Below are 27,825 nucleotides of genomic sequence, written 5' to 3' on the forward strand. Positions count from 1 at the left end.
ACAATAGTTTGGATGACAAAAATGAAAATACAAGAGGAGGCGGCAGGATTCCCTGCTCTCCCCTTGCCTTCACATCATTCCCGCTTTTCACTCCGTTGTTGCAGCTCACCGATAAAGCCTCACAAGTTTAAACACTGCCCTCCTGTGGACAGCAGCAGTTGTAGCAGCAAGGAGAATCGCGCACTCCCACTTTCCTCCATGCACTTCTCTTATTTTGACGCCCCCCCCCCCCCCCCCCCTTTCTTTAGGGTCGAGATGAGTCATCTTTAAATATGGATTCTTCAACCTTCGTTCTGTTTAGTTTCCATCTTGTTGTATGTGTGTGTTGTTCTTCAGTGTGTGTGTGTTTGTTTGGCAGCGTGTTTGTCGCTCCGTCGGTTCTGTGGAAGTATCAGTGAATGCATGTCTGACAGGGCATCTTCGTATGCCCCGCCCTCTTCACCTCCACCTCTGGTAGCACTAAAACAGCACACTCTGCCTCCTGCTTTTCCCCTGGGCTGAGAGAGAGGGAGAGAGAGAGAGAGGTTTTGACTTCATTTAGACACACAAAATGCACCACTATACGCCCACAATTTCACACCATGCCAACAACAAAACAAATGCAAATAAGATCAAAAGCTTTGCTCACACAGGAGTAAAACTAAAGATAAGTTATGTATCATCATGCTTCAGAATATTCTTCAGCCTGTGGTGACATCATTACCGCCACCAAATGATGCAATAGATACAATACACAGCAATCATCATAATAATAAGCTGATCTGTGTAGTTTGTTTGCTGTATGTAAGCAGAATAATGAAAAACGTTATTGATAAGAATGTACAGGTTTTCTTTTCTTCACTTTCACAGGTGAAAGTGACTCCAATCTATCTGAAAACAAAACTTAAAATCAAGCATCTGGTTTGTGCTATATTAGATCAGAGCCACTTCAGCCTGGTAGTGTGAAAGCAGCCAGTCAGCAGTTACTGTGGAAACACTGTTTATCAATCAGATTCAATTGATCACCTAAGTTTATTCATGCCATCAAATTTTCCTTCTAAATAACTTAAAAAGACAATAATAAAGAGTGTAGATTGTATCCCTGTAGCTGAGATCAAAAGTCCCGTGACACAATTATAATATTAACATACATGTCAAAACCCACCGTGTAAAACATAATGCTAAATAAAGCCGTCAGATATGACAGTCAGGCCCACTATGGCTTGACGTTTACATTATCACTCTGAGGAAACATGCTTTACTCTACTTACAGCAAATAACTTTCTTTTTGACATAATTATGCTTCATTAAGTTTTAATATTAGTAGTTTGATAAATTAGCAACCCAGGAATCCATGCAGGCCATTCAATGACATGAAAAAGAAACTAGAAACTAGATTTCTTTATATGGACTGGGGCAGGGGCATTGTCATTAGGTCCGAGCGCCTATCTAGGCGCAAGGGGCTATCGCTTTTGCAATGTTGAAATTACTTTTCCAAAATTATTATTAATAGGCATACAAGAAAGCTCCATAAAGGTATGTAGAGCAGTGATGTTAAGACTGAAGACAACTTGATCATACAGTTCTACGACCTGTAATAATACTTACCAGCATCTGTAACACACTTCGGTTAAAAACAAACACAACCATGCTATAGAAAATACACAACCAACCAAACACACACTAAACCAAAGCCTTACTTACAGATGCAGCAGAAACACTACATCCCTCGCTGCAGAAACCTAAACAGGACTGCGAAAGAGAAGAATCGTACGACTCCTTACTCGCTGATTACAATTCTTTCTCTTTTTTTTTTTTTTTATGAATATTTTCCTCTCATTTCTGTGATAAGCGTAGGGAGCGGCTCACTCCATGGGTGCAGGGCTGGGAATGTGGTGAAAGGCTGGCAGGTGAAAGAACACAGACACGAAGGAAAGAATGACACGAAACAGAGACAAGGAAAAGCCTAAAGAACACTGCGAGTTTAAACAGTTTTGTCCTGGTCCAGGAAGTGAAACGTAAGTCTAGATAAGCAACTAGGAAAGCTGGGATGACAGCAAAGACAAATGGATAGATGGGAAGAGGCCAGGCAGAGACTGGGGGGTGCAGGCAGAGTGAAAGAGACTGTAATTACCAGAATGGTAGGGGCCACTCAGCCAGTGGAAGTATAGGAGAGATTGTGACTCTGGGCCCTGGGATTGGCTGCTTCGCTCTGGAAGTACTGCGAGGGTGCAGAGCCCAGCTTATGGGTCACCGCTACTTTGGGGTGGAGGGGTGGGTGAGGGGATTTTGGGGGATATTGGGGGTGTTACAGAGCAGTTGGCACAGTGCCCACCAGGAAGAAAGAAAGGAATAAGGAAAAGATGAAGATAGCAAAAGAGGAGACAGAGCAAGTGTACCAGAAAAAGAGAGGGAAAGTTTATCAGAACACGACAGAGACAACGTGGAAGCAAAGAGAGACAAACAGAGGCTGACAGCATGATAGAGACGGAAACACAGTAATATCACATTATGTACATTTAATACACTGTACTTCCATAACAAATACCAGACCCACAATGGATGAACATGTTACTTATTTAGGCTATTAGTGGTCTATGATGAACTTCTATTCATCATAGAATATAGTCTCGGTTATAGTCTCGGTTTATATAGTCTCGGTTATAAACATCTCATTCCTCGGTGTATGTGTTTCCATTGTAATGAGTGCATGTACTTTTAAATCTAAGCCATCTTGATCATCAGTACAATATTCCTATTACTGTACGTGTCATAATACGGCTCTACAATTCTTGCTAATGGAAGTGACTTCAGTGTAAAAACAAAAAGTGGCGTGCGTGTCGACACAATGACAAAAGTATATGGCACACAGAAAACAGAGAGAAGAGGAGAGAAGAGGAAAAGGACAGGGAGCACGGCCTGCGCTCATAGTCTCACACAGAATTCCTTTATCCGCGCTTTCTGCTCTTCTTTCTTTTCTTTTTTTTAAGTTGGAGGACTAACCTGATTCTGGGTAAACGGAGGATCTCTTCCCTGGGTCTTTCTGGAGCTGGATGCCTTTTACGGAGAAGAGTGACGCAGCTGAAAACAACAGAGAGCTGATGAGACACGATATACGCAGTGCATTTTGTCTTTTTATGTGCACTCACTGTCTGCCAGTGTTTGAACTTGCTCCCCGAGGCTTCTGAAATACGACTGCCGGAGAGCTTCCTCAGCCGAAACCCGCTTCTTCGCCTCAAACTGCAAAAAAAAAAAATGGCAGACAGGATTGTTTGATTGCAGTCCGGCCGTTTAGGTGTCCAAGCTGTGAAGTTATTCATCAGTACGTGAAATATATGCCACCTGCAGATGCATTGACAGCAGGTCATGGCCGTCACTGTCTATCCTGCGTCACAAGAGGAGAGAAGGAAGATAAGAAAGAGGAAGACACAATGTTTAATGTGATTAAATGCTAACCCCCCCCCATGCATAGAGAAATGTCGTTTTGTTGCCATTTTGCAGAGGTGGAAATGTTTGACAAAAATTCCCATTTAAACCAATATCGATCGTGTTTCATGTCGAAGATGAAGGAAGATATTAAAGTTCACAATGGCTTCATTCTCAGATGAACAGGTTACAACAGGTCACGCTTGCTGTCATCTTCCCTCCTTTGCATAGTGTCCATTAAGAGAGCGTTCCCAAATCAGTCGATTGGACGCAGCGGGGAACTAAATCAAACGACAAACCTGGGTGCGTGGTTGACGAGAGGCTCTGCGTTATATTGGGGGAAATTGTACGTCTTGAACTCCTCACTGGTCGTGACACCAGGCCAGGTTTCCTCTGTGGGAGTTCCTGTTTAAGATGTAGACAAGTTACAGGATTAGACAAAAATGAACGCATCCCACGAATACCATGGAGGCAACAAAGGTAGAAGCTCATCCGACTTTGTTGGTGTCTTACCGAGGATGCGGAAAATGAGGTGAAGCTCGTCCTCCACGGTCGATCCAGGGAAGAGGGGTCGGCCTGTGACCATTTCATAAAAGATGCAGCCCACACCCCTGGACCAGAACACAGAACCATCAAAGTGAGCTTGATTTGATTTATAACCTTTGTTTTGCAGCTTAATTAAGAACTAGTCCACATGGTGATCTGGATCATTATCAAAAGGTTCTACATTTTTCTTGGTATCTTTATACGCCAACCATGAAAAGTACAAGTGAATCAGAGTTGCTGTGTATATTTAAATGATTTTTGAATCTGTAACTTTTGTTTTCAATGTTCAAATTCAAAATATTTTACCCCATTACTCCATTCTGGATCCAATCCGGATGAAATTCGGTGGTGTGATAGAGATACCCACCCTACATTGCGGTATCAAATTCCATAAACATTGATCAATAATCAACCGATATATTGAGAAACAAATTCCATCAAGGTCCGTCCAGAACCTTTTGAGTTATCTTGCAAAAAGACGGATGGAGAAATAAACGCCGGTGATGACGTAATCCCCGCCTCGGCGGCGGCAGTAACATTGTACTGTGACTTTCAGGTATAGTCAACATTTTAGTGACAGATGGGTAAAGTTATATATTTCTCTGGAGCTGTGTGGATTCACTTTAAATGTGTGTTTGCTCACCACATATCGATGGGTGTCGAGTACTCAGTGGAGCCGAGAAGTACATCTGGAGGCCGGTACCATAGTGTCACGACTTCATTGGAGTAGGTCTTTGTAGGAACAGACTTGGCTCTTGCCAAACCTAAATTCAAATACAAAAAGGGAGGTATATTAATGCAAATAGGTGTGACTTAGAGATGCTTAAAAATGTGAATTTACATACATTTGTTTTTTTTTTAAATGTGTAACATGCACAAACTATTAAATTGTTTCTATTTTGGTGAGAATTCCTGATTTATCAGAAGAATTCAGACTTGATTAATAATTTATAAAGAGCAATCAAACTAAAAAATGCATAACATGTCATGTTACGACCTATAGTCAAAAGAGGGCAGTGTTTCCTCAGTTTTCCAGCTCGAACTACAAACACGGAAGAAGCATTTAGACTCCCACCTCTGTTTTAATATAGATTTTCTGAAAACAAATTACATACCAGAAATATCTAGGAAATAAATGCCAAGAATTTTTTTCAGCACAGGAGGAGAATGTCTTATTAGTCATGAAATGTAGGCAAGTCTTTCTCAACGTAGTTCAGTATGAGATGTATGTGCATCGCTGCTTTAATTCTGGCTTTGGACATTCATAGTTAAATAATAATTATACAAGGAAAACGGAGCAACAAATCAAACCTGAGCTGCTCTTGTGCATCTTAAAAGTGCATCGCAAGATAATACACAAGACTGACGTGTGCTCCTATTAGATAAGTGGTGACGTACCAAAGTCTGCAAGTTTGAGCTCTCCTTTATCGTTGATGAGCAGGTTCTGAGGTTTGAGGTCTCTGTGAAGGACCTTCCTTTTGTGGCAGTATGCCAAACCCCGCAACAGTTGGAATAGGAATATCTGGGAGGTGAAGGCAGGAATGACGAAGAAAGGAGAAAATGGGAGAAAATTGTAATGGTTCGAAATGTGAATACTTTCAACAGCAATTGTTTTATTACTGTTACTATTACTTCTCTTCATTGGTGAATATTAACATGCTACCTTAACATTGTGGACACTCATGATGCTTCCGCAGTCATCCATATACTGCTTAAGATCTTTTTCCTGGTGGGGGAAATACAAGAAATAAGAAAGGAAGAAGATTCCTTCTCAGATTCCAATTGTTTTAATAAACTCTGCATGGATGCAGGCACTCACTAGGTACTCGAACACCAGCGTCAGGCACTTGTCAGTGTGGATAATGTCATGGAGAGTGACAATATTGGCATGTTTCAAGTCTTTCAGCAGAGACACTAGAAGGAGGAGGTATAACATTGACTATCATTCAACCTGGGAGAATTTAAACAACTCAAAGATCCCTAAGCGCTAAGGGAGCCACTAGGAAATACGGATTAACAGCTACTGTTGATTGAATCCGTACAAACATCTGTTCGCCTGTGAGTTGCTTGCTACCAAATCACATGATCAGTACCTTCTCGGATGGCTGTGCACGGCGCGCCCTCTTCGTGCTCCAACCTGATCTCTTTCAGAGCAACCAAGTTGTCCGTTAACTTGCTTCGCCCCTTAAACACTGTGGCATAGGTCCCCTGCGAAGGCAGAAAGCACGGCGATGCAGTGACACATAAAGCAAAGTGAGCATTTATGGTGTGTGCGTGTTCTTAATGGAGCTCACCTCTCCCAGCTTGTCCAGTTTGATGTAAGTCTCGAGCTTCCCGAAGCCAATTTCAGACTAGAGAAGACAGAGAGAATGCAGATGAAGAAGCAACAGAGCCACTTTGCTTTTTAATTTGGCTACGGCAGGCGAGGCTGAGCCACAGCAACATGTTTAAGCTGGATGAAAATCCTCCAGGCAACAGCTGTCAGGTCAGTTTTCAATCCTATTCCTATTTATTGTCTGCATTTGGCAAACAAATAACTGCAGCGAATGAGTCACCATGCCTTGTTATTCTGTGTTCCTCTATTAACATCGTACTTGATTTTTCACGTGCAGCATTTTACTGATCATCCATGCTTCACTCAATAATTCTGTCCTATAAGTTCAGGACTGTGAACACTGCATATTGTGAGCAGCCAAAATGGCTTGTGTCTGATAGGATTTGCATAAAGACACTGAACAGGGGCTACGTCTGTTTCCACTGTTTCTGCGAGCGCTCTGAAATTGACCTTTCAATATTCTAGGTGAACAGTAGTAGCAAGCGATTATGGAGAAAGGCTTTCAAATGGCCCCCCAGACTGCATCTTCTGTATTTTATGAACTGGGAATGAGACTCAACAGTAAAAATAAGAAAATACAGGCAGAGGGTGGCGTCTCTGCAGCCAGACAAAGCCCATGCACGTGGGTCACAAGCGTGATTATTTATGTATGAGTCTACATGCATTATCGGAAATATCCCGCATGGCATTACCTTTAATGATACAATGAGATGTCACTGTCAGCTGCACATACTGTACATCCTTTTTTACGGTATGAGTGGGGCTGCATATTTGTATCTAACAATTTTTATAGATCTCTAACCATCGTATGTCAAATCTATGCACCTTCCGACTTAATCCAGAATTCAGCTAATAGGGTTCATCTGCATAATATGTGTGGCCCTGGGGCTTGAAGATCATGAATTTTAGATGGCTGTAGCTATGTCAAGCTGTGATACCCACAGGCTTGTCAGTATTTACCCCACTCCCTGTTACTCTCCTGCCCTTATTCGTCTATCTCTGTCAGAGTTTCAACATGTTTTACCCATGTTTGTCTCTCTCTATCCAATGCTGGATTGTGTGTGTGTGTGTGTGTGTGTGTGTGTGTGTGCGTGCGTGTGTGTGTGGGGGGGGGATGGTCTCCAGTGACCAAGTTAGCTGATGAAGCATGTGATCTCTAAGTCATGCCTTAAAGCCAACACCAGAGCAAGCTTGGACACATGATGACACACTTGCATTTGTGTGCATCCATGTTAGAATGAATATGTATCTCATCTGGTAATTTATAATGCTTAAAAATAACAAAAAATATGTAATAGTATGTGTTGTTTAGGTTGCGTGTGTATGACTGTGTGTACTTGTAGGCAGGTGAATATTTGTGACAAGAGCCTGTGCTCAAATGTAAACACACTCCCAGTGCACACACTGGCACTCACTTACACATGGCTCCCATCTCTGTGTGTGTTAGAGGGACTGTTGTTGCTGAGGTGAGCTGCTCTTTTGGCAGGAGTCAGTCTCATGAGCGAAACACAAACACACAGACACAAAAAAGTACACACACACACACAGGCATGTAAACCCCACTCTAGAAAATACATTTGGTTGAGTCTCTAATTGAGTGGAAGGCCCAGCATGCACTGGTGCAGCTACATATGCTTTAATAGCGCCGGGTTCATTCCTGTGCCTTTACTCTGCCAATACCCAGTAAATTCAGGTTAGATTAAGTTTTAGTGACAAAATGTAAGCAACAATAAGACAAACAAATAGTGTATGTTTATGTTCCAAACCCGCAGAGACACACTGATAGATGGACTGACGGAAGAAGGAAGAAATGTGAGAAGAGAGATATATATCGACAGAAGGAGTACTGAGAAGAGCGTGCATTATCTCAAGCACATTTCAATTTCCTTGTTATGCAGGCTGAAAGACAGCTTGATTCTGGAGAGAGAGAGAGAGGGGGGGGGGGGGGGTATTTGCCAAACTGGCTGTTCAGTCTTACAGTTAAACTAACATTTAACTACATGAATCAGAATCAGAAGTAGCTTATTGCCATTGTCAATGAGGGTTCACTGACTAGGAATGTTTCTTGGTGAAGTTGTGCTACATGTAACAGTAACAGACACACCACAAAAACAGCAGCATCGCCACATGGTTGAATGGGTTAAAAGGGCAAGTTCGGTGTTGATGGCTTGAGATAATATAGCACCATGGAACACCGAATCTCCTTGGACTGCTGTCAATAATTGATTATCAATTGGCAACGGCCATGAGAGAAAACTGATACCAACCAACTTCTTATTACACTGGAAGCAATTCAAAGATCAAACTACACGGCTTCCAAAGCAAGCCTTGTTACGGGATACCTGACATGTTGGGTGTTACGGTAACAAGTAGGACACTGGAGCTCGGGACATCTTACGGTGGCTGAAGTGTAAACGAGGAGCTATATTTGCTTTCTTGTGACAGATGGTTTGGTTCATTTACTTGCCGTTACAACATTAAACTTCTCATCAACAGAAACCGAATAGGAGACGTAGTTCAAGTCAATGAGGAGTAAATATGAACTTAGTTTAATCCAAGCCTGCAGCTCACAGCATGTCAGAAGAAACCTGAAGCACAAGTTTTTACTCATTATTATGTACTGCACGTTAAATAACCTAATTTTGCAAAAGTGAACCGCACAAATTTAAGCATAGGATGTGAGCCTCTCTCTAAAAAAAAAAGTAACCTGTCTGTAGCTTTTATAATGCAGGATAAGCTTAGTATGCCATTAATTTCCTGCCTTGTAATATAAATCCAAAGACTGCTTTTGAATTTCCTCTTCACAGCAATTTTTCTTTTTCTAAACTAAATTATTTAAATAATTTCATTCCTTCCACATTCTCTTGTCAATCCTCCTCTGAATCTTTCCTTCCCTGTCAATTCCTTCCATTCTGGTTTATTTCAAGGAGTCCCGGTGTAGAATCCTCCTCAGGAAAGCAGCTGCTGCAGATATAACTGACACCACTGCTGAATTATTGATTGATCTATTACATCACATGCATGTAACAACCCCTAAAGACACACTGGAAAACACAAGCACGGAGAGCCAGGCATGGAGCAAAAAACGTCTATCTTCTTTTACATTGCAGAAACAAAAAAGAAGAAGGTCAATCCACCGCTTCTCATCCGGCTTTAAACAACAAACCTCTCCTCAGAGGTTGTGTTCTTTCATCTCCATTCGACGCCTGGACTATTGCTGCACCATTAAATGGTTTCAAGCAGTGATCCAGCGGTACGGCGCCAGCCCTGATCAATAATTACAGCAAAAGAAATTGATGGCGGGTGTATTCCTTATGCCTTCCCACAGTTTATCAAGGCTTTTTGTAACTGTGTTTAAAATGTATGCAGACTAATAATAATAATTCTAAAAGGACTAAGCACAGGAGTGAAACAGAAAACATTTTGCTTTATTCAATTTTGTATGGACAAAAAAAACGTAGAAGAAAGTGTGACCAAAGTATAATGTGAGTGAAAGGCCAGTAATTCATCCGCAACAGAAAAGGACATGATGCATATTCATGAATATCTGTCTATTTCTACCCATTATCCCCTCTGTATTCACCCACCCCCCATATCAGATTAATACCATCATGCTCCTGGCCTGGAATAATTATTCCGATAATTTATCATTCATCCCCTACTGAGTCATTGTAGGCTCCATAGCATAACTCTTTGTGTGTTTAAAATCCCTTTATGTTTGTGGCTTCCCTGTATGGATTGAGGCAGTTGGATGTCCGGCTGTGTAGCCGTGCACAACAGGATTTCAAGGTTCGTATGGCGTTTGTTCAGAAACTAAAATCACATCGAGACAGCATCGCGCACTCACTGCCAGCTGCACTGAGAAATGTGACCACAAACGCATCGCCGAAGCAGCTGACCAGCAATTAGCTGCAGCTGCTTTGCACACGCATGCAAATAAACACCGAGGCACAATGATTACTGACCAGGGAAGCTCGCCGCAGCCTGCGGCTCATGGGTTTGTCGAAGGGCGGGCTGTTCATGGCAAACTTCTCCAAGTAACCCTCTGGTAGTCTGATATCAGCTGGGAGGGACAAACGTTTGTTTATGTCCTGAAACAGAGGGGGGGGGGGTCGCACATACATAGAAATTAATTAAATTAATTTAGCACAATTTCATCGTATTGATTTTCATAGAGTAGAACCTGAAATCATATGACAGTGGTTGGTATATGTTTCCTTACATTATGTTTTATATTGTATACCATTTCTTCGGTTTTAAGCTCTGCAGCATGCATGTGTTACTAAAAATAAAACTAACAAGCTTGAAATACTCTGTGAGTCGAATGAGAGGCTTGGAACACTGCAGTCTTTTTATTACTCACCACATTTGATATGTTGTCTCTTCCACCTACCGGTAATTATTATCAGTTGTATTTGTTTATGTTTAGGTGAGTAATGGTATTTTGTTTTAACAGATGTTATCACTATGCGGCATGAGTACAATAGCCATCCTGATCCGACTCCTCCAAGGTTGGAGTTTCTTTGTGGCTCTTGCAGGAATACAGTCTGCGTGAACACTATTTTAGCCAGGAAGCATCGCATCTACCTTTATATGTTATTCATATAGGACAGATTCATTGTCGAGTCGCAAGCCACACGTCTATGTAGGTTCTCAGTCATCCAGGTCGAGGTACAAAAACAAAGAATCGACTGGACTTGTTCGTGTCCGTGTCCTGTTTATGTCTTCAACTAAACTTGAATGAGTCCAGTTGATTCTTTGTTTTTGCTCTACGTGATGCAAATCACATGCCGTTTCCATGACAGCAGCGCCGGGGTGACTGAGCACCAACTGTGTGAGTGAATCAGTTTACACGAGCTTTGCTGGAAGATTAGAAAGTGTATTTACGCCTGAAGGAATTTATGCCTGTAATGGTTTTATTGGAGCTCATTAGATCAAATCACTTGCTGTAGGATTATATACAGCCCATCACCTTGGGATGGTGACTACACAGTTTTGAAAAATGCAACTAGCACATACTGAAATCGTCCAGCATGGTCTGCAAGCTGCATAAACACATTACATGAAAAATAAAACACACACCTGATGTACCATGACCTACTGACCTGAGCAACACAGACATCTGGAAGCTGCACTAAATGCCTGCATCACTAAAGAGTAGAATACACGGGAAGCAAGAACTCCAATACTGTGTATAATATTCAAATGAATACTACAAAACTATTTTTCATGGTATTCACACACCAGGGATTTCCAATAAGAACAGCAGCTCAGAAATACCCAAACAACATACATAATAACGCTCACACCCATTTATTCATGAGCATCACTAGAAAAAAGACCCGCAGTCAAGCACTAACACACACACACACACACATGCAAATATTTCCCAATACTTACAATGCAGAGCAGCTCTAGTAGCTCCCTCATTGTCTTCCTTAAACGCGTCTTTCCATGCACTCACACATGCATTTACCACAATGGGCTGATCTGACCTGCCACATGACTGCACAAACACTGGCACAGAGATAGAGAGAGAGAGAGAGAGAGAGAGAGAGAGAGCAGCTGGCACTGTGATAGAATGCCATACACATGTTCAGAGGGGGAGGATGAAGAGAGGGAAAACAGGAGCAGAGAAGAGAGGAATGGACAGATTCCTGGGGGGGGTGCATATGGGGGGAAGGGGGTGTAAGGGAAAATTTGTTTTTCTGTTCCTACCCTCCCTTTCTCCTTCTCCTCTGTCTTCCTTCGTATCCTCTCCTGAGTCATGTTCCTCAGGATGCCAGACCAATAATTATTCTTATTTCCATAATTACTTTCTCGTCTCAGCTCCCTCCCTCCCTGTTATCTGTGCTAAAAGCAGCACAAATTAAATTCTTCCACTCTTCCACACAGAGCAGCTGAGCCTGCATGTCTAGAGGTATTTCCCATAATACTGCTGCAGTCATCGCTAACCCTTAGGTCCCTCAGACAGACACATGAACACACGTTCATATTCTAGCAGGGGGGCCGAGTGAAAGCTGAGCGGCATGGAAGAACTACAAAACAGCTGCTTAAGCTGTCCACAAACAGTTCAGGTTAGCTCACATAGACAACGATCAGTTCAACCCGCGATAAACGCGGCATATAAACATGTAAACAGAGCGATACCGCTCTCCAGCTAATATATATTGGTGCAGATGTATTATCTAAAATACTGTATAATATGCTGATGTCTTAAAGTGACAATGTCTTTGGCTTCCCAAACCTCATTGGAGATGCGACGATGGTGGTTGTTCCTCATACGGACCCTGACAGGACTCTGGACCTCGTCAGAGGATGTCCCAGACGCCTGGTCGCTCTCCCCATCTGAACCCATCTTCACGTTCTCATGGACGATACCTACGACACAGAGAGAAACATGCAAACTGTCTTTACCTGGGACTGCGCTGTGCTTTCTTTCAAGTCTTGGTTTTGTTGAATGACAATATGACTCCTTCTCAGTCACATTATTCGCATACCTGTCAAGAGGACACAAGCGTTTGTCTTTCTCAGATTACACTCCTCTCTCTGAGAAAGCCAAAGTAGCACCCCAATCCCCAGATGATTGAATGTACCACCAACCATGTTGGGGTAGCCAAGAGCGTATAAAATTCTGCCAGTAAGTTGAGGAGGCAAGATATTATGCAGTGGCAGCTATCCAGTCTTTTCCCATTAGCCTCCAAACCTCCATTCCACCCAATGTCCGACTGATTACTGTGTCACCGTGCAGCAGGCAGGATGGCGGATGAGCAAATGTAGGGGGAAAGGGTACCTAATAGCTCTCAATTCTGGGTCAAGAACAGAGCATACTGAATGTGTGTGTGCTTTGTGAGCCACACATTTTTGAGTGGAAGTACAAGCAGAGAGGGGAAAAAAACCATCAGTTCCTTGAGTGGCATGTCAGCCATGACAAAGACTGATGGAAAGGAAAGCTATTTATTAGTGTATGGTGTCAGTGTTGAGGAAGAGCACGCCACCTGAGGCTGATTTTCAGTGGAACCTAGTGCAATCTAGTTTAAGAATTGTTACAAGACAAGCTTGTAAAAATTTATTTTAAAAGGGTGAAAAATATCATGTGAACTGAATGAACAGCAAAATAATCCGTTAAATGCAGCTTTACTTTCAGCTGAAGTTGGTATGATTTCTTATTTGTTAAGCAATACATGACACAACATCCAAAGTGTTTAACATAAATACATAATTATTTAATTGTTCAACATTATTATTTTCAGGGTGTTATAGGACTTTTTTCTAAAACCTGTTTTACAATTTATGTATTTTTAGTTACCTCTAACTGGCACCAAATATCGTCAGACAGTACCTGTTACCTTAAAGCACCAACAAAGTCAAAGTAATTCTCAAATGTTTCATTTTAGTGCAAAGACAAAATAGCAGCTGCTGTTTCCTGACTACATGTGTCCATTACTTTATCTGTTGGCGAACGCAGCATATGCTCATCAGCAAAGTACTCAAAAACAATCCAACGGGGTAAAGTGGTGAGCAAGCCTCTTCATAGTCAACTGAATCTCGCTGTCTCGTGTCCTGCCTGTGGACTCAAAGAGAGGCATAAGGGTGCAGGTGTTGCATGCAGAACAGCTTGGCAGGAAAACTGAACCGTATTGTTCAACCCTCACAACCCTGACGGCGCTCGAGGTAACTGACACCAAGTGAGAGAAAACTGATCTGGGATATCTAAATAGTGCCACATGCACGAACATTCGTTTCCTTCTGCCATTATCTAGCAGGCCTTTCTCACTTTTGCAGACATCCTCATCTCGTCTGTTTTCTATAAACACTCAAGGGTCCAGGTTGATCAGACATCACCTGGGCTACGACAGATTCCTCAACACACTTTAAGCCAAAAATAAACACACTCAGAGACGTGTCTTCCTTTCCCGCCTCCCAAAGATTGTTTCTGCCCCATTTCCATAGCAGATGAAGAGCAGACAGTGAAAGTCATGAGCTACCCTGTATGGAGCAAGCCTGGCCTAGTTAGGGCTCCTGAATCCCTGCTGGCATGTTTGGAAGCAAGTGGGTGCTTTTAGAACTATGGTTAGCTTGCCCAACTCTGCATTCACTGCACTTAGCCAGAAAGCCATCTCTGGTTCATGTCAGTGGTGCCTCAGCAAATGCTTGAAATGTCAGAATAGAAGAAGTGCAATGAGAGGAAGGTCTGCTTCAAGAGTACTAAATGAAATCCTGCAAATCTGCTGCCATCAGCCTGCGAGGCCACACATAAAGTTGGGTTGGCTTTCTTTAAGGGTATGTAGGTCGAACAGTCCACATCCAATGCATTACCTACTATTTTCAGTCCTTTAATTAACAGACACATTTTATTTCTCATGGGCATCTGGCCAGAAGTTCTCAACACTGCAAAAGCAGAGGACAGAATACTGACTGAATATGGAGTAAGTGGCAAGACTACATGATACTGCAGTGATCACAAAACTTGAAACATAACTTGAAAGTCATTTTACTTTTACATTTTACTCTATGACGTGGATCCACGGCTTCCTTGAAGAAACACACACACAAAGCCCTGAGCCATCCAACTACATCTGTGATCTTTAAACACCCCCATAGAGAAAGTAATATTTTGAAACCAAGTTTACAATGTTCAATGTTGTGGTTTCTGGATATTCTGAAATAATGTACTTAACATACTGCATATCGATAATAATGAAAATGCCTGATCTTTCGATGTCCCACAGTCAGTATGCAATTGAAATAAAGCCCTAGACTTTCATGCAACACAGACATGCTAATGCCGACCTATAATATCATCGAATGAGCAAAATATATCTCCAAAATATCTATTAAACTGTCATAATCACAAAGGTATTGGACCTCTAATTAGATAAAAGATAAGGATGCGGCGATGGTGATGAAACTCACCAATGCGGTTTCCTGGAGGACGGCATGAGTCCAGCACTCGAAGCATGCGGAATGGCGACAGTCTCATTGGGGTCTCTCTCTCCCCGATTCTCATCCCATTACCCATTCTAACCTCACCCATCCTTGAGTGACCCGCTCTGGGAGCACAAGCAGAGCATGCTTGGGCGTTGCCTGGCGTATCCATTTTTTTCCAAAGCACTTGAATTGACAGGTTAATTGCAAATTCAAAAATGCATTTCACAGAGAGCCAAGAAAGGAGTTCTGTCCCATCCTGGGAGTTCCAGTCAACAAGTATGGGTGGGATCCAAGCTTGAGGAGTTGTAGCCAATCAAGGGCCAAAGCTTTCTGGGTAAAATATAATCGTCAGGCTGTTTCGCTCGGAAAGCCCCACCCAGTGGAATACTGGTCTTTGGGAGAATGGTGTTGATTGCACAGGCACACTAATGGCAATGCAACAACTCCCACAGCTACGACTCACATTTAACAACAGATCCTCTCTCTAGTCGTCGACACACCCTCTGTCCACCTCGCCGTCTTCCTCACAATATTTCCCTCTGCAGTCTCAGTCTGCTTGCTGACTAAGGAAGGTCAAACTCCATGCAGGTTGGCAAAATACCGCTGAGGCAATACAACTCACAGACTGTCAACTGTTACATCCATCCTCTCAGAATAAATGCTGTTTTGTTTCCATCGCTAGCCAGTACGCTGCAGAACACACAGACTTTCAGAGTATGAAACTTACAGCACTCCCTAGGATAAAAAAAACCCACTGACGTCATTGTCTCGTACGTCTTCTCTACCCCCCTGTCCTTTTTCATTCGCAGTCCGGTGTCTTCTCTTTGTTCTCCCAGTTCTTCCCCTGTTTTTTAGCACACCACTCTCCTTCTTTCCTCTCCCTCTCCTGCTGCTCTTTCCTTGCCTCTGGCGCCCCTATCAGTGCATTCAATGTTGTCAATCCTCTTTTTCCCCTCCCCTCACCTTGCTATCACTCTCCTCCCTCTCATGAGAAACCAAGTACTCTCACCCCCCCGCTATATCTATCCCTTCTTCACTCTTCTAATCAGTTTATAGGTCGAGAGATGGTGTTGAATATTATATTATTCCTCTCTCTTATTCAGAAACCAATGACAATGTCTTTGGCCTGATTGACCTCCTTTTTTGCCTTCATCTCATTTGTCTTCTTTCTCTTTTGCTCCTTCCATCTTTTAAACACTGTCTCCTCACACTTATCTCGCAAAGAAATTGAACCCATGAGGCTTTTGAGTGACACCTCTCGTATCATCTCTCTCCTATCTTTCTTCTCTCATACATTTTCTCATCCTCCTCTTTCATTTTCTTCCTTCGTCATTCCCCTTGGACCTGAAACACAGGCCATTATTCACGCTCAACCCATGCACAAGCAGCCTCACCCACACACACCACTAAATACAGTTACTGTACTGTATACCTCTACATAAAACTACATCCAAAAACTGCTTGCATACTGTGTTCATTGCCAACAATTCCGTTTCAGTGTAGTGACGACAATGGAGTTCATGCACAACAATGGAATTGATACAGAACAGATCACAGATCAAATTGTGTGTTACTGTGTGTCTGTTATCCATCCTGGTGACCAGCAGTTATTGCTTTTGTATGTAGCTTGGGCCTGACATGGACGGTTAACTCAAAAGAACATCCTGTATCATGGTGATTTGATAACTTGACTGCTTTCTTGAAAATCAGTAGGGGACACTTTACCAGGCCAATCCTGAAACTCATGGCTTTGTCGCATCTCTGGCCTCTCAACAACAATAACCTCCTTTAATCGCAGAACACATCAGATGAACAAAAACTCATAATCTTAATACTAATGAATTACCTTCATTAAGACCTTAAAACAAGTGTTTTATTTAGGAAATAAGCTGAACTGTGATGGAATGATGTGTTTTAACTGTGACTAAGGACATCAACTGTAATTTAAACAAACTGCCATGTTAGCAATGTCATCAAATGGCATGGGATGGCATGCACCCAATGTATTTTTCACCTAGGAGTATGATGCTGTTGCTTTTCTCATAGTGCTCATGTGACAGATATTTTTTTTAAAGCCAACTCAACAAAACTCACCTCTCCCTTCAAGTCAATAATCAGGATGTCTCTTACACATCAAATAACCGTCACATGCTCATGGACAAAGGCTTGCACACCCTGCATGTCAATAAGCGCAAATGAGACCATCTACGCATACACACCCAAAGCCACTACTTGTCTTCCACACAACAATGAGTCGAATTGTCAGCATAATGTAGAATTAGCACAATTTGAAAACATTTTTAATTTACATTCATAAGCGTGAGAAGCGATTCAAAGCACATGGCTGAGGGGACTGTAAGTCTGCAGTGTTAATGTCATCGTACGGGACGTCCTATACGCATGTATGTTTCCTCTGGGTCCTTCAGTCTCCAGTCTATACTAAATAAAAGAGAATCTGTTAAAATATCTCAGTATGACAGACTGTAAGCTCTTTTTCTACATTTCAACATAAAATGCCAGTTTTGATGATGACTGCAGTCTAAAAATGCATTCCTCTGATTAGAAACCCTCATAAGAGCACTTACTTGCCAATCAGATGTGAGTCCCATATGTGCTTTCTGTTCAGGCCTTAATTTACATAAGAGTTAAATGTCTGAACTGTGCCTTGAGATAAGTTTTGCTATGGTTTTGGCATTAGATAAATAAAACTGACTAGACTAGGGCACTTGGGCTTAGGCATCATCACATTTGCAGGAAGTCATAGGAATAAATGACTTCCTGCAAATAACTAAAGATGCATATTGTTAAGGGGTGGAATAAGTTGGCGACTGCAGGACTAAGTAAAATGGCATTTTGTGATTTTTATTTTTAATAACTTGTAATAGCTCTTCTATTGAGCTTGATTTGGTCATTGTAAACATCTGATAAAAAAAAGACATAGACAATGGGGGGCCAAATCTTTATTTTTTTTAACCATAGATACAAGAGGTGTCATTTACAGTGCACTCACAGACACATATCAATGTCGAATGCTGCATCCCCGACCCTATTAATTCAAGGACACTACGCAAAATCAAAGTTAAATCTACCTCTCTCGCTCTGTAGCCACCTCCTCCAGAGACTTTCATCTCATCAGTTTTTATTGCCACCTTGGTTTAACCACCTTTGTTGTCAAATTGTTTGCCACTAAATGTGAGCATCAAATTGAGATATGCTGCTTGTTAACTTTTTCTTTATTTGCCTCTATGGCAGGGAAATAGTAAAAAAATCAAAGTGGCACACATGACAGAGGAAGCCACACACATAGGGAAGCACACTCCCAAGGCTCAAGGGAAGCAGAATTAAGACTGCAGCAAACCTTTTATCTTCATCTAAGGAATCTTATTATTCATTTGCTGGGGACCCGAGTGCCTCTTGTATGTGAGCTAAAAGCAACTGTTTGTCCGAGTCCCCAAAACACCGCACCCGCCTTGATCACCAGCATTCTACAGCAGCATTCTTCAGCCTTATCATGAGATATAGTAACAGGCAAAGAAAGACAAAAGGCTTCCAAGGCCATCTACATGAAAGGCCTGCACTCCATTATTCTTATTAAATTCACTCCAAGGAGAGCGGGACGGGGGTTGCTGTGAGCAAATGGGACAGGCGTGGACTGTAAGGGAAGGAGGGTGAGGGCTGCAGTGGTAATGCATTACATTAAATCGCTCCCTTTCTCTCGTGATGCACAGGGAGAGAGTGGTCTAACAAGCTGTCTGTCTTTTATCTGGAGGTTAAATACAGTGCTCTAATATACGTGGAGAGCCAAAAGACACATGTATAGGCGGTTGGGGGGGGGGGGCAAGAGGAGACATCTGTGATGGTTTCAGAAATAGCAGCAAAGGGTTTTAGAGAACCGGCAGCTCTCAGCAGAGTCCTGCCTCTCAGTGAACGAGACAGCAGGGTCGGCTAATCCTCTGAAGGGTAACTACAGACCTCCAGAGAGGAAAGAGGTGCCTAGAGAAAGAAAAAAAGGAGAATTGTGGTGCGCAACTCTGGACTGGAAGTACGTTGGAGTGGGTGTCGGTTGAGTTCGCCGAAGATGAATCATAAACCTGTCAAATCTCTCTGGCTCCTGCATCCCCCCCCCACACACACACACACGGGAGATGCGCACCAGTGTTGTCAGGCCCACTTCCACAGCTGAACAGTGCATTATTTGAATGCTCCGATGGATGGATGGATAATGTGAGTTAAATAGAGAGAGAAGGAATAAGGAGAGGGAAAGAGAGAATCTCTGTAGTGAGTGCAGCAGGAAAGGGAGATTTCATCATCATGCCGCGCCATTAAAAAGTGCTCGGCGTGCTCTGACTGCTGAGTAACACACAATGACTCAGCGACTCAACCAGCAGGAAACAACTTTTAAAGCTACACCTTAACATGATTTTAATAACAGAGTAGCATCTATTTTTAGTTCAGTCTGGGTTTTTTTAGAGCTTCCCTGAAGTCATTGAAATCCCTCCCGAGAAGGCCCCCGCCAGGCCTGTGGTACTGAGACTGGTATGGTGACATATTTCCATGACAGCTGGTTCCGCATATTCCCTACACTATTGTCAATTACACAGCATATTGGAAAGGCAAGTACTGTGGTGTAAGTTTATTGTAAGTACCTGCTTATGGTCATTTACTTTACTACTAGGGTATATTACATAAAGTAAACATACAGTTTGTTCTTGTAGTGTAAGTTCTGTCGATAAATTGCGTACATGGACTGTATTTGATTATGCAGTACAATTATCCTGTATCTAATGACGATTACAGAATACTACTGTAATACTGCTTCTAACATAATAAATGGACAGTGCTTAATAGCCCCTCTACTTGTCTGACGGACCACTCAAAGCACTTTAAATGCAAGCCTGGACTTCTCTGTTCACAGACACAGTGCAGAGCGAGGCATTAACTGCACACCAGGCATGATAGCGATTTATGCAATCACACACACACCAGAGGAACATGTTAGAGCAATGACCTTCCAATGAGTGGATGACCAGTCTGCTTCCTAGAGTCACAGCTGTTCCTACAAAACCACTACCTCAAAAGATCCTCATTTGTCATCCGTGACCTAGCCTGCCCATTCTCATTTCTTTTCAGGAATCACATCTCATTCTATTCAGTCCTATTCCCAGCTGACACTGAGCTGTTCCTGATCCTGATATAAAACCGGTCGTCTTGTCAACGAGACTTTTGTTGTAGTTTGTGTGCAGCTTAATCAGCCAGGGACTCCATGGATGGACTTGCAGACGGCTATAATAAGTCCTCTATCTATCACGTCCTCCTTCCAACTACACTGTCATGTTCAAGTCTCCTTCTGAACCGCTCAGTCCCAAATCAATATCTCCCCATTTTCGAAGCTCCATTTCATTCCTCAGCCCCCTATTTCACTGGCATTCCCTTTGTCACTCCATCCCCTGCTCCTAACATGAGCCATTTTGCATCGGTTGGAGAAGAGCTTACAGGATGGATAGACGAGCACACACTCCATTACATAATGCAGAGAAGGACAGAAGACAGTGACCATGTGGGCATGTGTGCCGCGAGGATGTGCATGTACATGCGCATGTTTGTGTATGTTGGATTAAGGTCATTAGAGTATTAGCCTTTCAGATTCATAGTAAATAAAAACAATTTACCCAGTGAGCACCCCTTACTCACATAATTATACACAACTGAATATTATATTTGAAGGATGCAGGTGGACAAATAGATCCTGACAGCGCTATACTGTATACTGACAACCAGAAGAGAAAAGCAGGAAAAACTGGACTATAAATGACGCAGGAAGCAATGTGGTGAGGTGTTGATGCAAGTGCAATGTGGGGGAGTGTGTTGGCTTCAACAGAGGAGGAAGTCCTCAGATCTGTGACGCAAGTGCAATAACTTGAAAAATGTGGAAAATGATATGCTGCAAATAAACCCAAGGTTCACAAGTTTATGCCAGCAGAAGAACCAATAAACCAGAGGGCAAATAATAGACCTTAGGAAACAAATATATCCTGCAATTTGACTGTTCTTATTTATACACAACGTACTTTTGACTTTATACTGTTGAATAATTTAATCTGTAAAAAACAAAAAAAGCCATTCTTGAAGGGACTTCACGAGTAAAGCTCAAAGTGTGTGAACAGTCTTAATATTAAAAAGTAAGTAGTAATTGTAGCTGTCAAATAAATATTTGGTTCTTTAATGTAGCAAAGTGAGGAGAAACTGTACTTAACTACAGTACTATCAATGTACTTAATTACTTTCCACCACTTTTTGGATTTAAAATGGCTCAAGCCGACTTAGCACAGCTAGCTTTATGTATTTTCTGTGCACTTATGTGTGCATGCATGCATGCATCACTGTGTGAATATGCATGTGTGTGTTTGTACCCAGAGATCCAGTCCTGTGCAGGCTGAGATAGGCTCTGTCTCTTTCCAGCCCCCCGCCCAGCTCCCTGCGCAGGGCAGTGCGGCCCAGATGACCGGCATATTGACGAAGGAAGGAGGGGGCACTGTGTGAGGCAGGAGGGTGCACAGCGCACACTACCATGGGCTCTGAGACGCACACCGCGTCGGACGGACAGCAAGGAGCGGAGGAGAAAACAAAGGGAGGAAAGAAGAAAGTGCAAAAGATTGAGGAGAAAGCTCAATGAAAGTTGAGGAGGGAGTTCAAAATACAGGAAAGCAGTTCAAAAAATAGGACAGAGAGACAGAAGCAGCAACATAGAGGTTGGCGGAAACAGGAGAAAGAAGAAAAATAGATGGCACAAGGTCACACAGAAACCAGACAGAGAGGCAGCTGAACATGGACGAGCAGTACATTGTGCAGTAGTTACAGATGAAAGGATGGCAATGCACCTTGTTGCTGTGCTCATGTTAGAAGAGGAAACGCAGTAACAGAAATAGCCATGAACAGAGGATGAGGCATCATGAAGTCTGATTATGAAGGACAGACGGACAAAAAAAAGAAAAGCATGCATGACGCAAGACTCAAATAGATACTTTGCTGGCTGTTAGTGGAAAAGTCTGACTTTTTGAAAGCATAATAACAAGAAACAGGCACTTGCAATATATGGAGCACATTGAGGATCCATCATCGGCTCTCTTTTACTTCAAGCCTCCATCTATATTTCAAATAAGCCATAATTTCCTGTATGGTACACTATGAATTCCTATAATAACAATTACGGCAGTCTTGCCTCCAAGCAAAAGAACGGTTCTGATGTCGGCGCGAAATTCCATTTTGCTTCAAATGAGCACTTTGAAAAATGTGAGGACAAATTTGTTTTTGTTTATACCCACCCATGTGCAGAGTCTGACTAAGATATATATAAAGATGTGGGGGTCTGGGGCTGAGAGAACAAGAGAATATGAAGGAGTTGGTGAGTACAAGATGTAGAGCTGTGGTTAAAATTTAATGTCCCTCTGCTTGTACCCGACTTCACTTCCTCCATATGAATAATGCTTCTCTTTCCCTCGCCCCGTGTGAACAGACAAAGCTGGAGCTATTACAGACTAAAGAGCGGGGTGTAAAAATAGGAAGAAGAAAGTGGGGAATAAAAGTAAGGGACCACAGCTTTATCGAATACTTTAATCCTGTGTTTTCTTTCCTGTGTTTTCTCTTTTCTTTTCTTTCCTCTGAGACAAATGCACCGGTTGGAGATGAGCTTGTGGACGGGCAACATTCAACACCTCACGTTCCGACCTGATATCCATCTTGACCCAGGAAAGAATGTGAACGCTCGCAAATGCTAATCACACGCACACATATGTTTTTGGCAGGTGAGGACTCAGGTTTTTCCGAAGGCGGATCTGCAATCCTGAAAGATGCCCAGCAGATGGCACCCAGAATTTCCCAAGAATGACTTGGCTCTTTTTGCACTTTCATCTCAGAGCTGAGTGCTGCGAACAGACCAGAGCAGCAAAGCTTTGTGAATTCACACAAAGCTTTGTTTATAGTATATACTAGTCCTGCCAGTCTCGATCACGTACAAGTGAGGTAAACCGAAAGGTGAAGTGATGTCGATGAAGCTGATGATGGGGTGAAGATGGTCAAGGAAAAGGTGATACATTGTGTTTCGGTTTTACTTCTACATATTTGTAAGCTTTCATAATAGTATGCAGACATAGTAATAAATACAGTTACTAATATGACAACAAATACTTCTTCTTTAATATTCCAGTGTTTAATTCAGCAAAAAAGGGAGAAACACAGAGTGGAAGTGAAAAATCTGCTACTACATCTTTTTCTAACCTTCCTGCATCTCCTGCAAGGATCTGTGGTAACATCTCATTTGATTCTCTCCACCTATGATTTGCACTCCGTCTTTAAATAGTTCTGCATGTGGTGAAAAATCTCTGAATGAAGTCTTACGGCTCTGAGCTCCTGGAGCAACGAGAGAAATCGCTCTTAAATAATGTGGCTTGATAAAACAGCCAAAACGGATATGGAGTGAAACTAATGTGTGTTTTGTAACCAGAGGGTTGTGGAGGTGACTCAATTAGTCTCCACGCGCTACCCTGCCAGTCTTATAAGAGCTTCTTCTGTTGCAATCTAAGATACTGTTTACATGCAGACATGCGAATCGGCTGTCATGAAAGATTTTAACTTCTCGTGTATGCTGCAGTGTTTGAAAGAAGTAGAGGCGTGTGACTGTTTCTGTGGGTCTCACCATTGTCCTTGGTAGTGGACGGCTCGTCCAACGCCATCTGTTCAGCCAGTTCGGACAGGGACTCGTCGACGGGCCGAGCGCTGCGTAGAGACATGGACAGCCTCCGCTTGATTATCTTCATCCTGTCCATCTTCTCGACCGCACCACCGGGGCCCACGGGCCTGAAGGAGGAGGGAATCACAACCAACATCATCATTATCATCAGCGCCTTCTGCACCCTCCCCCACCATCATCGTCATCATGCTGTGGTGGTCTTTATAATCATGGACAGAGAGACGAGAGACACGCAGTGCCTAATTCATCTTTATTGCACATTTGCTACTGCAGTGCGGCCTACAGGCACATTTCCCATAATTCTCTGGGCTGGATCATCATCAAAAGGTTCTAAATTGTTCTCGGTATCTTTATACACCAACCATGAAAAGTAAAACTGAATCGGAGTTTATGTGTATTTTTAACAGATTTTTTAATCCTTAAATGGAGTTTTCAATGTTAACATGTAAGATTTTTTCCGGGTAACAATCCCAACATTTCCTGAAAAGGTCAAAAGACAAACGGCAAACAAACGCCGGCGATCACATGGCGGAGGTAATGACAGACAGAATGAGAAAGACGTGGAGAATGAAAGAGAACGAGAGGAATAGACATCTTAAAAAGAAAACACAATGACAGAGGCTTCAGCGCCGAGCAGCGATTGGCTGATGTTTCATGGTCTCTGCGTTCATGATGTCATGATATTCAAACCCGACAACTTTCCAAACAAAAACAAGTAGTTCTTACTCCATACACCAAAATCCTCATCTAATTCTGCAGAGCAGTCAAACTAAAGTTACGGTAACTTTCCCTGTTGGAAAGGTGGTTTCAACTACTAAATGTGGTTAAGTAAAAAATAAACTCGTCATATTTACCTCTAACTTATATTACCTATGCGCTTTGTGACTGAGTGTATATAAATCATTCCGATTTTAAAGTTATATACGGTTTCGATTGCCCTTCAGCGGAACTTTATTGTCTTTTTTGTGTGTCTGTAGAATGTGTGCGTCTTTGCATGTGCATCGAAATCACTTTCCTATACCCTCTCCTTTACAGGCCTGGAGACAGAAGCAGCCATTGCAGAGTCTGTTCCCTGTCCACTTCCATCCATCTAACCCATGAGGACTTGATGGCTGACACACAAACGTGCAAACACACACACACACACATAGAGCACCCACTTCTTTTCTTTTTGTGTCCGACCTTGGAGGCTTCAACAAAAGCCATTCATCCTTTCAGGCTCTGTCTTTCAGGCTTATGAGAGACAGCCAGCGCTCTGAGGGAATCCAAACCCAGTGATCCTCACTCAGGAACACTGGCTTTTTTCACTCGAGGATGCGCTTAGGCGAGTATCCATTGCTAACAACATTCCCTCTGCCCGGTGGAAGCAGTTTGCAGCTTAACTCTCCACAACAAAATAATCAAAGATAAAGATCTCATGAAGAAATCAACTGTAATGAATATGTACTGGATATCTGGGCTGGTGCAGACAGACGTGGCACAACAGTGACTCTGAGATGAGGCACGGTTCTCCAGGCTCAAGCACAGCCAGGCCACCAGGCATCCTGCAAACCACCAATGGCTCTGACACGTAATTCCCACTGAACAGAACTTCAGGAACCCTACCATTTCTACTGTTACACACATATAGTTAAGTAACTCAAGGTGCACAATTAACCAAACACGAATAACGACATGATAATATGCCAAATGGTGCTAAGGAGAGGGGAATAAATCCATCTCCAACCTGGTATTATGTTATTTAAGCATGTGCAGCCTGTAAGCATGCCATGTGCAGATGTCGGTCCACGTGGGGGTGGTTGTGTGGATGTGGCAGACAGAAGGTGAGGTAAAGTGACACACACCCCTGAGGAGGAAGGAGGTACATTTATTCAAGAAACAGACAATTTGAGTTGCTAGGTTACAGGCCTCGGCTGGAACTGCAGTTTGTATCTCTGAGGAAAAGAAAGAAATGGAATGGGACAAGGACAAATGCGGAGAATTCATAATGCACATCTTTCTATCACACTTCGAGGATGGAAATAGACACTTTTGCACACGCGCTCGTGTCAGCGTTAGAAACGTCCAGTCCTCCTGAGCTTGGAGAGTCACGCGGTGCTGCAGCACGTGAGCCTTGCCAGCCTTATTCTGGGATTCCTTCGTCAATCTTGTCGACCAAAAAAAAAGAGGGCCTGAGTCTGCAGTTAAAACAGAGGCTAGCTGCGATTTTATGGGTTGGGTTTTTGCCTGTCCGCTTTCTTGCCCTTCCATAATGAACAAACAAGTATTCTTCTGCATTTCAGTGGCACATGAATCATATGCATGCATGAACTCACATACAAAGTGGCACCGTGGAATGGGCACGCAGTAGCATTCCAAACGCCGCTTGTCGCAGCGGCCTCAGGATGGACGAGTCATGCAAAAATCTGCCCAACTACAGAATCCTTGCATACATTCACACAAACACACAAAATGACTAGATGGTTTTAAAACAGTATTCTTTAGATGCCCAATGACCGTCCCCCCTCAGAGGCTTTTCTCTCACTTATCCTCAATCTCTGGTATTAGATGAGATGATGGAATTATGGAAAGAAGTTGAAGATAACGTTGTGATCAGATCACGACGATGTGTGAATAATCGCAAATAAATATTCAGCTAAAGCATCAGTGTTTGGTGCGATTATACAATGTTGCCTCTTGTGAAAGACAATTTCCTGGTTAAAATACTTTGTCCAACCACAGAACAAAACTGGGTGACTTTTGCACTGCGGGACAAAGAAACAGGTTCATCCTCATTCACAGTATTTCATTTCAGGAAATTATATATTTTGACACGAGAAGCCATTGCATGACGTCCCTCTTTGCAATAAAAATAAAATAAAAAACAGTGTAATTACATATTTGGAATGAATTAATACATTCTGTAATAATACCATGTCGTGATAAAACAGTGAAATTGTAGATTATTGGTCAAGACTCGGGATGCAATGACAGAAACGCACCGACAGAGGCGTCCGACTTTTGAATCTGGACGTCCCGCTCTGAGCTGGACATCAATAATTTGGCTCTGACTACTGCTCCCAAGACGCTGCGAAGAAATAACCGGAAAGAGCTTTTGTCCGCTGTAATAACTGTTCCAACATATTCATTGTATCTGTAATTTATATTTACATCCACGAGGTTTAACGCCGCGGGGATAAACTGTCATATTGGAGCGAACGGGAAACGATCCGGGCACAATATCCCGTGCGCGTTTGTCTTGATTTCAGGCGGAGGCGCACATCCGTGGACTCCGAGCGATACATTGAGATTGGAGCCAAACAAATATGTTGCCGGTTATGGCGGAGATGCCTTCTACCTTCCAGGCCTTTTGCTTTTTCGGTCAGTTTCTCTCTCCTCGTGTTTTCCTGGCGGAAGTGTCCGGAAGGAGGAGAGTCATACAGGGGAGAGGAAAAGTTACTGATCCATCCAACCGGCTAATAAACCCACGGAAAGCGCATCGGGATCATCTCCAGTGATATCCTGACGTTATGATTGCGGACTTGTACGCCAGGACCCCCCCCGTGTCGTGTGCATGTGTGGGGGACTTCAATCAGTCCGTCGACGGTGCGCCCTTTTATCTCTATTTGGCTAAGCTATTGCTTTGAACTGCAGTGTTGTCATTTCCCCCCTATTGTGACTCGGATTTTCAGCGATATAAAAAAAAACAAAAAAAGTACCCAAGTATGCGTATTTACGCACACGCATGACGCAATCCTGTCGGAATTGCCAAATACCTTTGTTTTGAAGAACCGCAAAAATATCTCCACCTGCAATGTCAGCTGATCCGGACAACAACCGCGCTCAGCGTTGCCATTATGAAGGGATCGAGAACGTGGAGTGG

The 27,825-nt window shown here is 42.7% G+C and overlaps 1 protein-coding gene across 1 annotated transcript; it reads right to left on the reverse strand.

The window, feature by feature from the left end:
• Positions 1–265: 265 nt before the first annotated feature.
• Positions 266–24,039, reverse strand: LOC137906647 (cyclin-dependent kinase 17-like). The gene is made up of 16 exons (XM_068750938.1): positions 23,910–24,039; positions 21,628–21,792; positions 12,534–12,667; positions 10,252–10,377; positions 6,246–6,302; positions 6,045–6,159; positions 5,771–5,865; positions 5,615–5,677; positions 5,350–5,473; positions 4,595–4,715; positions 3,919–4,016; positions 3,705–3,810; positions 3,322–3,364; positions 3,129–3,219; positions 2,983–3,060; positions 266–497 (listed from the first exon to the last, which is right to left on the reverse strand). Exons 1-16 carry the CDS (start codon positions 24,037–24,039, stop codon positions 460–462), a joined length of 1,584 nt encoding a protein of 527 aa, XP_068607039.1. The 3' UTR covers positions 266–459.
• Between the last annotated feature and the right edge of the window lie 3,786 nt (positions 24,040–27,825).

Source organism: Brachionichthys hirsutus, chromosome 2 (genome assembly GCF_040956055.1).
Source record: "Brachionichthys hirsutus isolate HB-005 chromosome 2, CSIRO-AGI_Bhir_v1, whole genome shotgun sequence".
Taxonomy (NCBI): domain Eukaryota; kingdom Metazoa; phylum Chordata; class Actinopteri; order Lophiiformes; family Brachionichthyidae; genus Brachionichthys; species Brachionichthys hirsutus.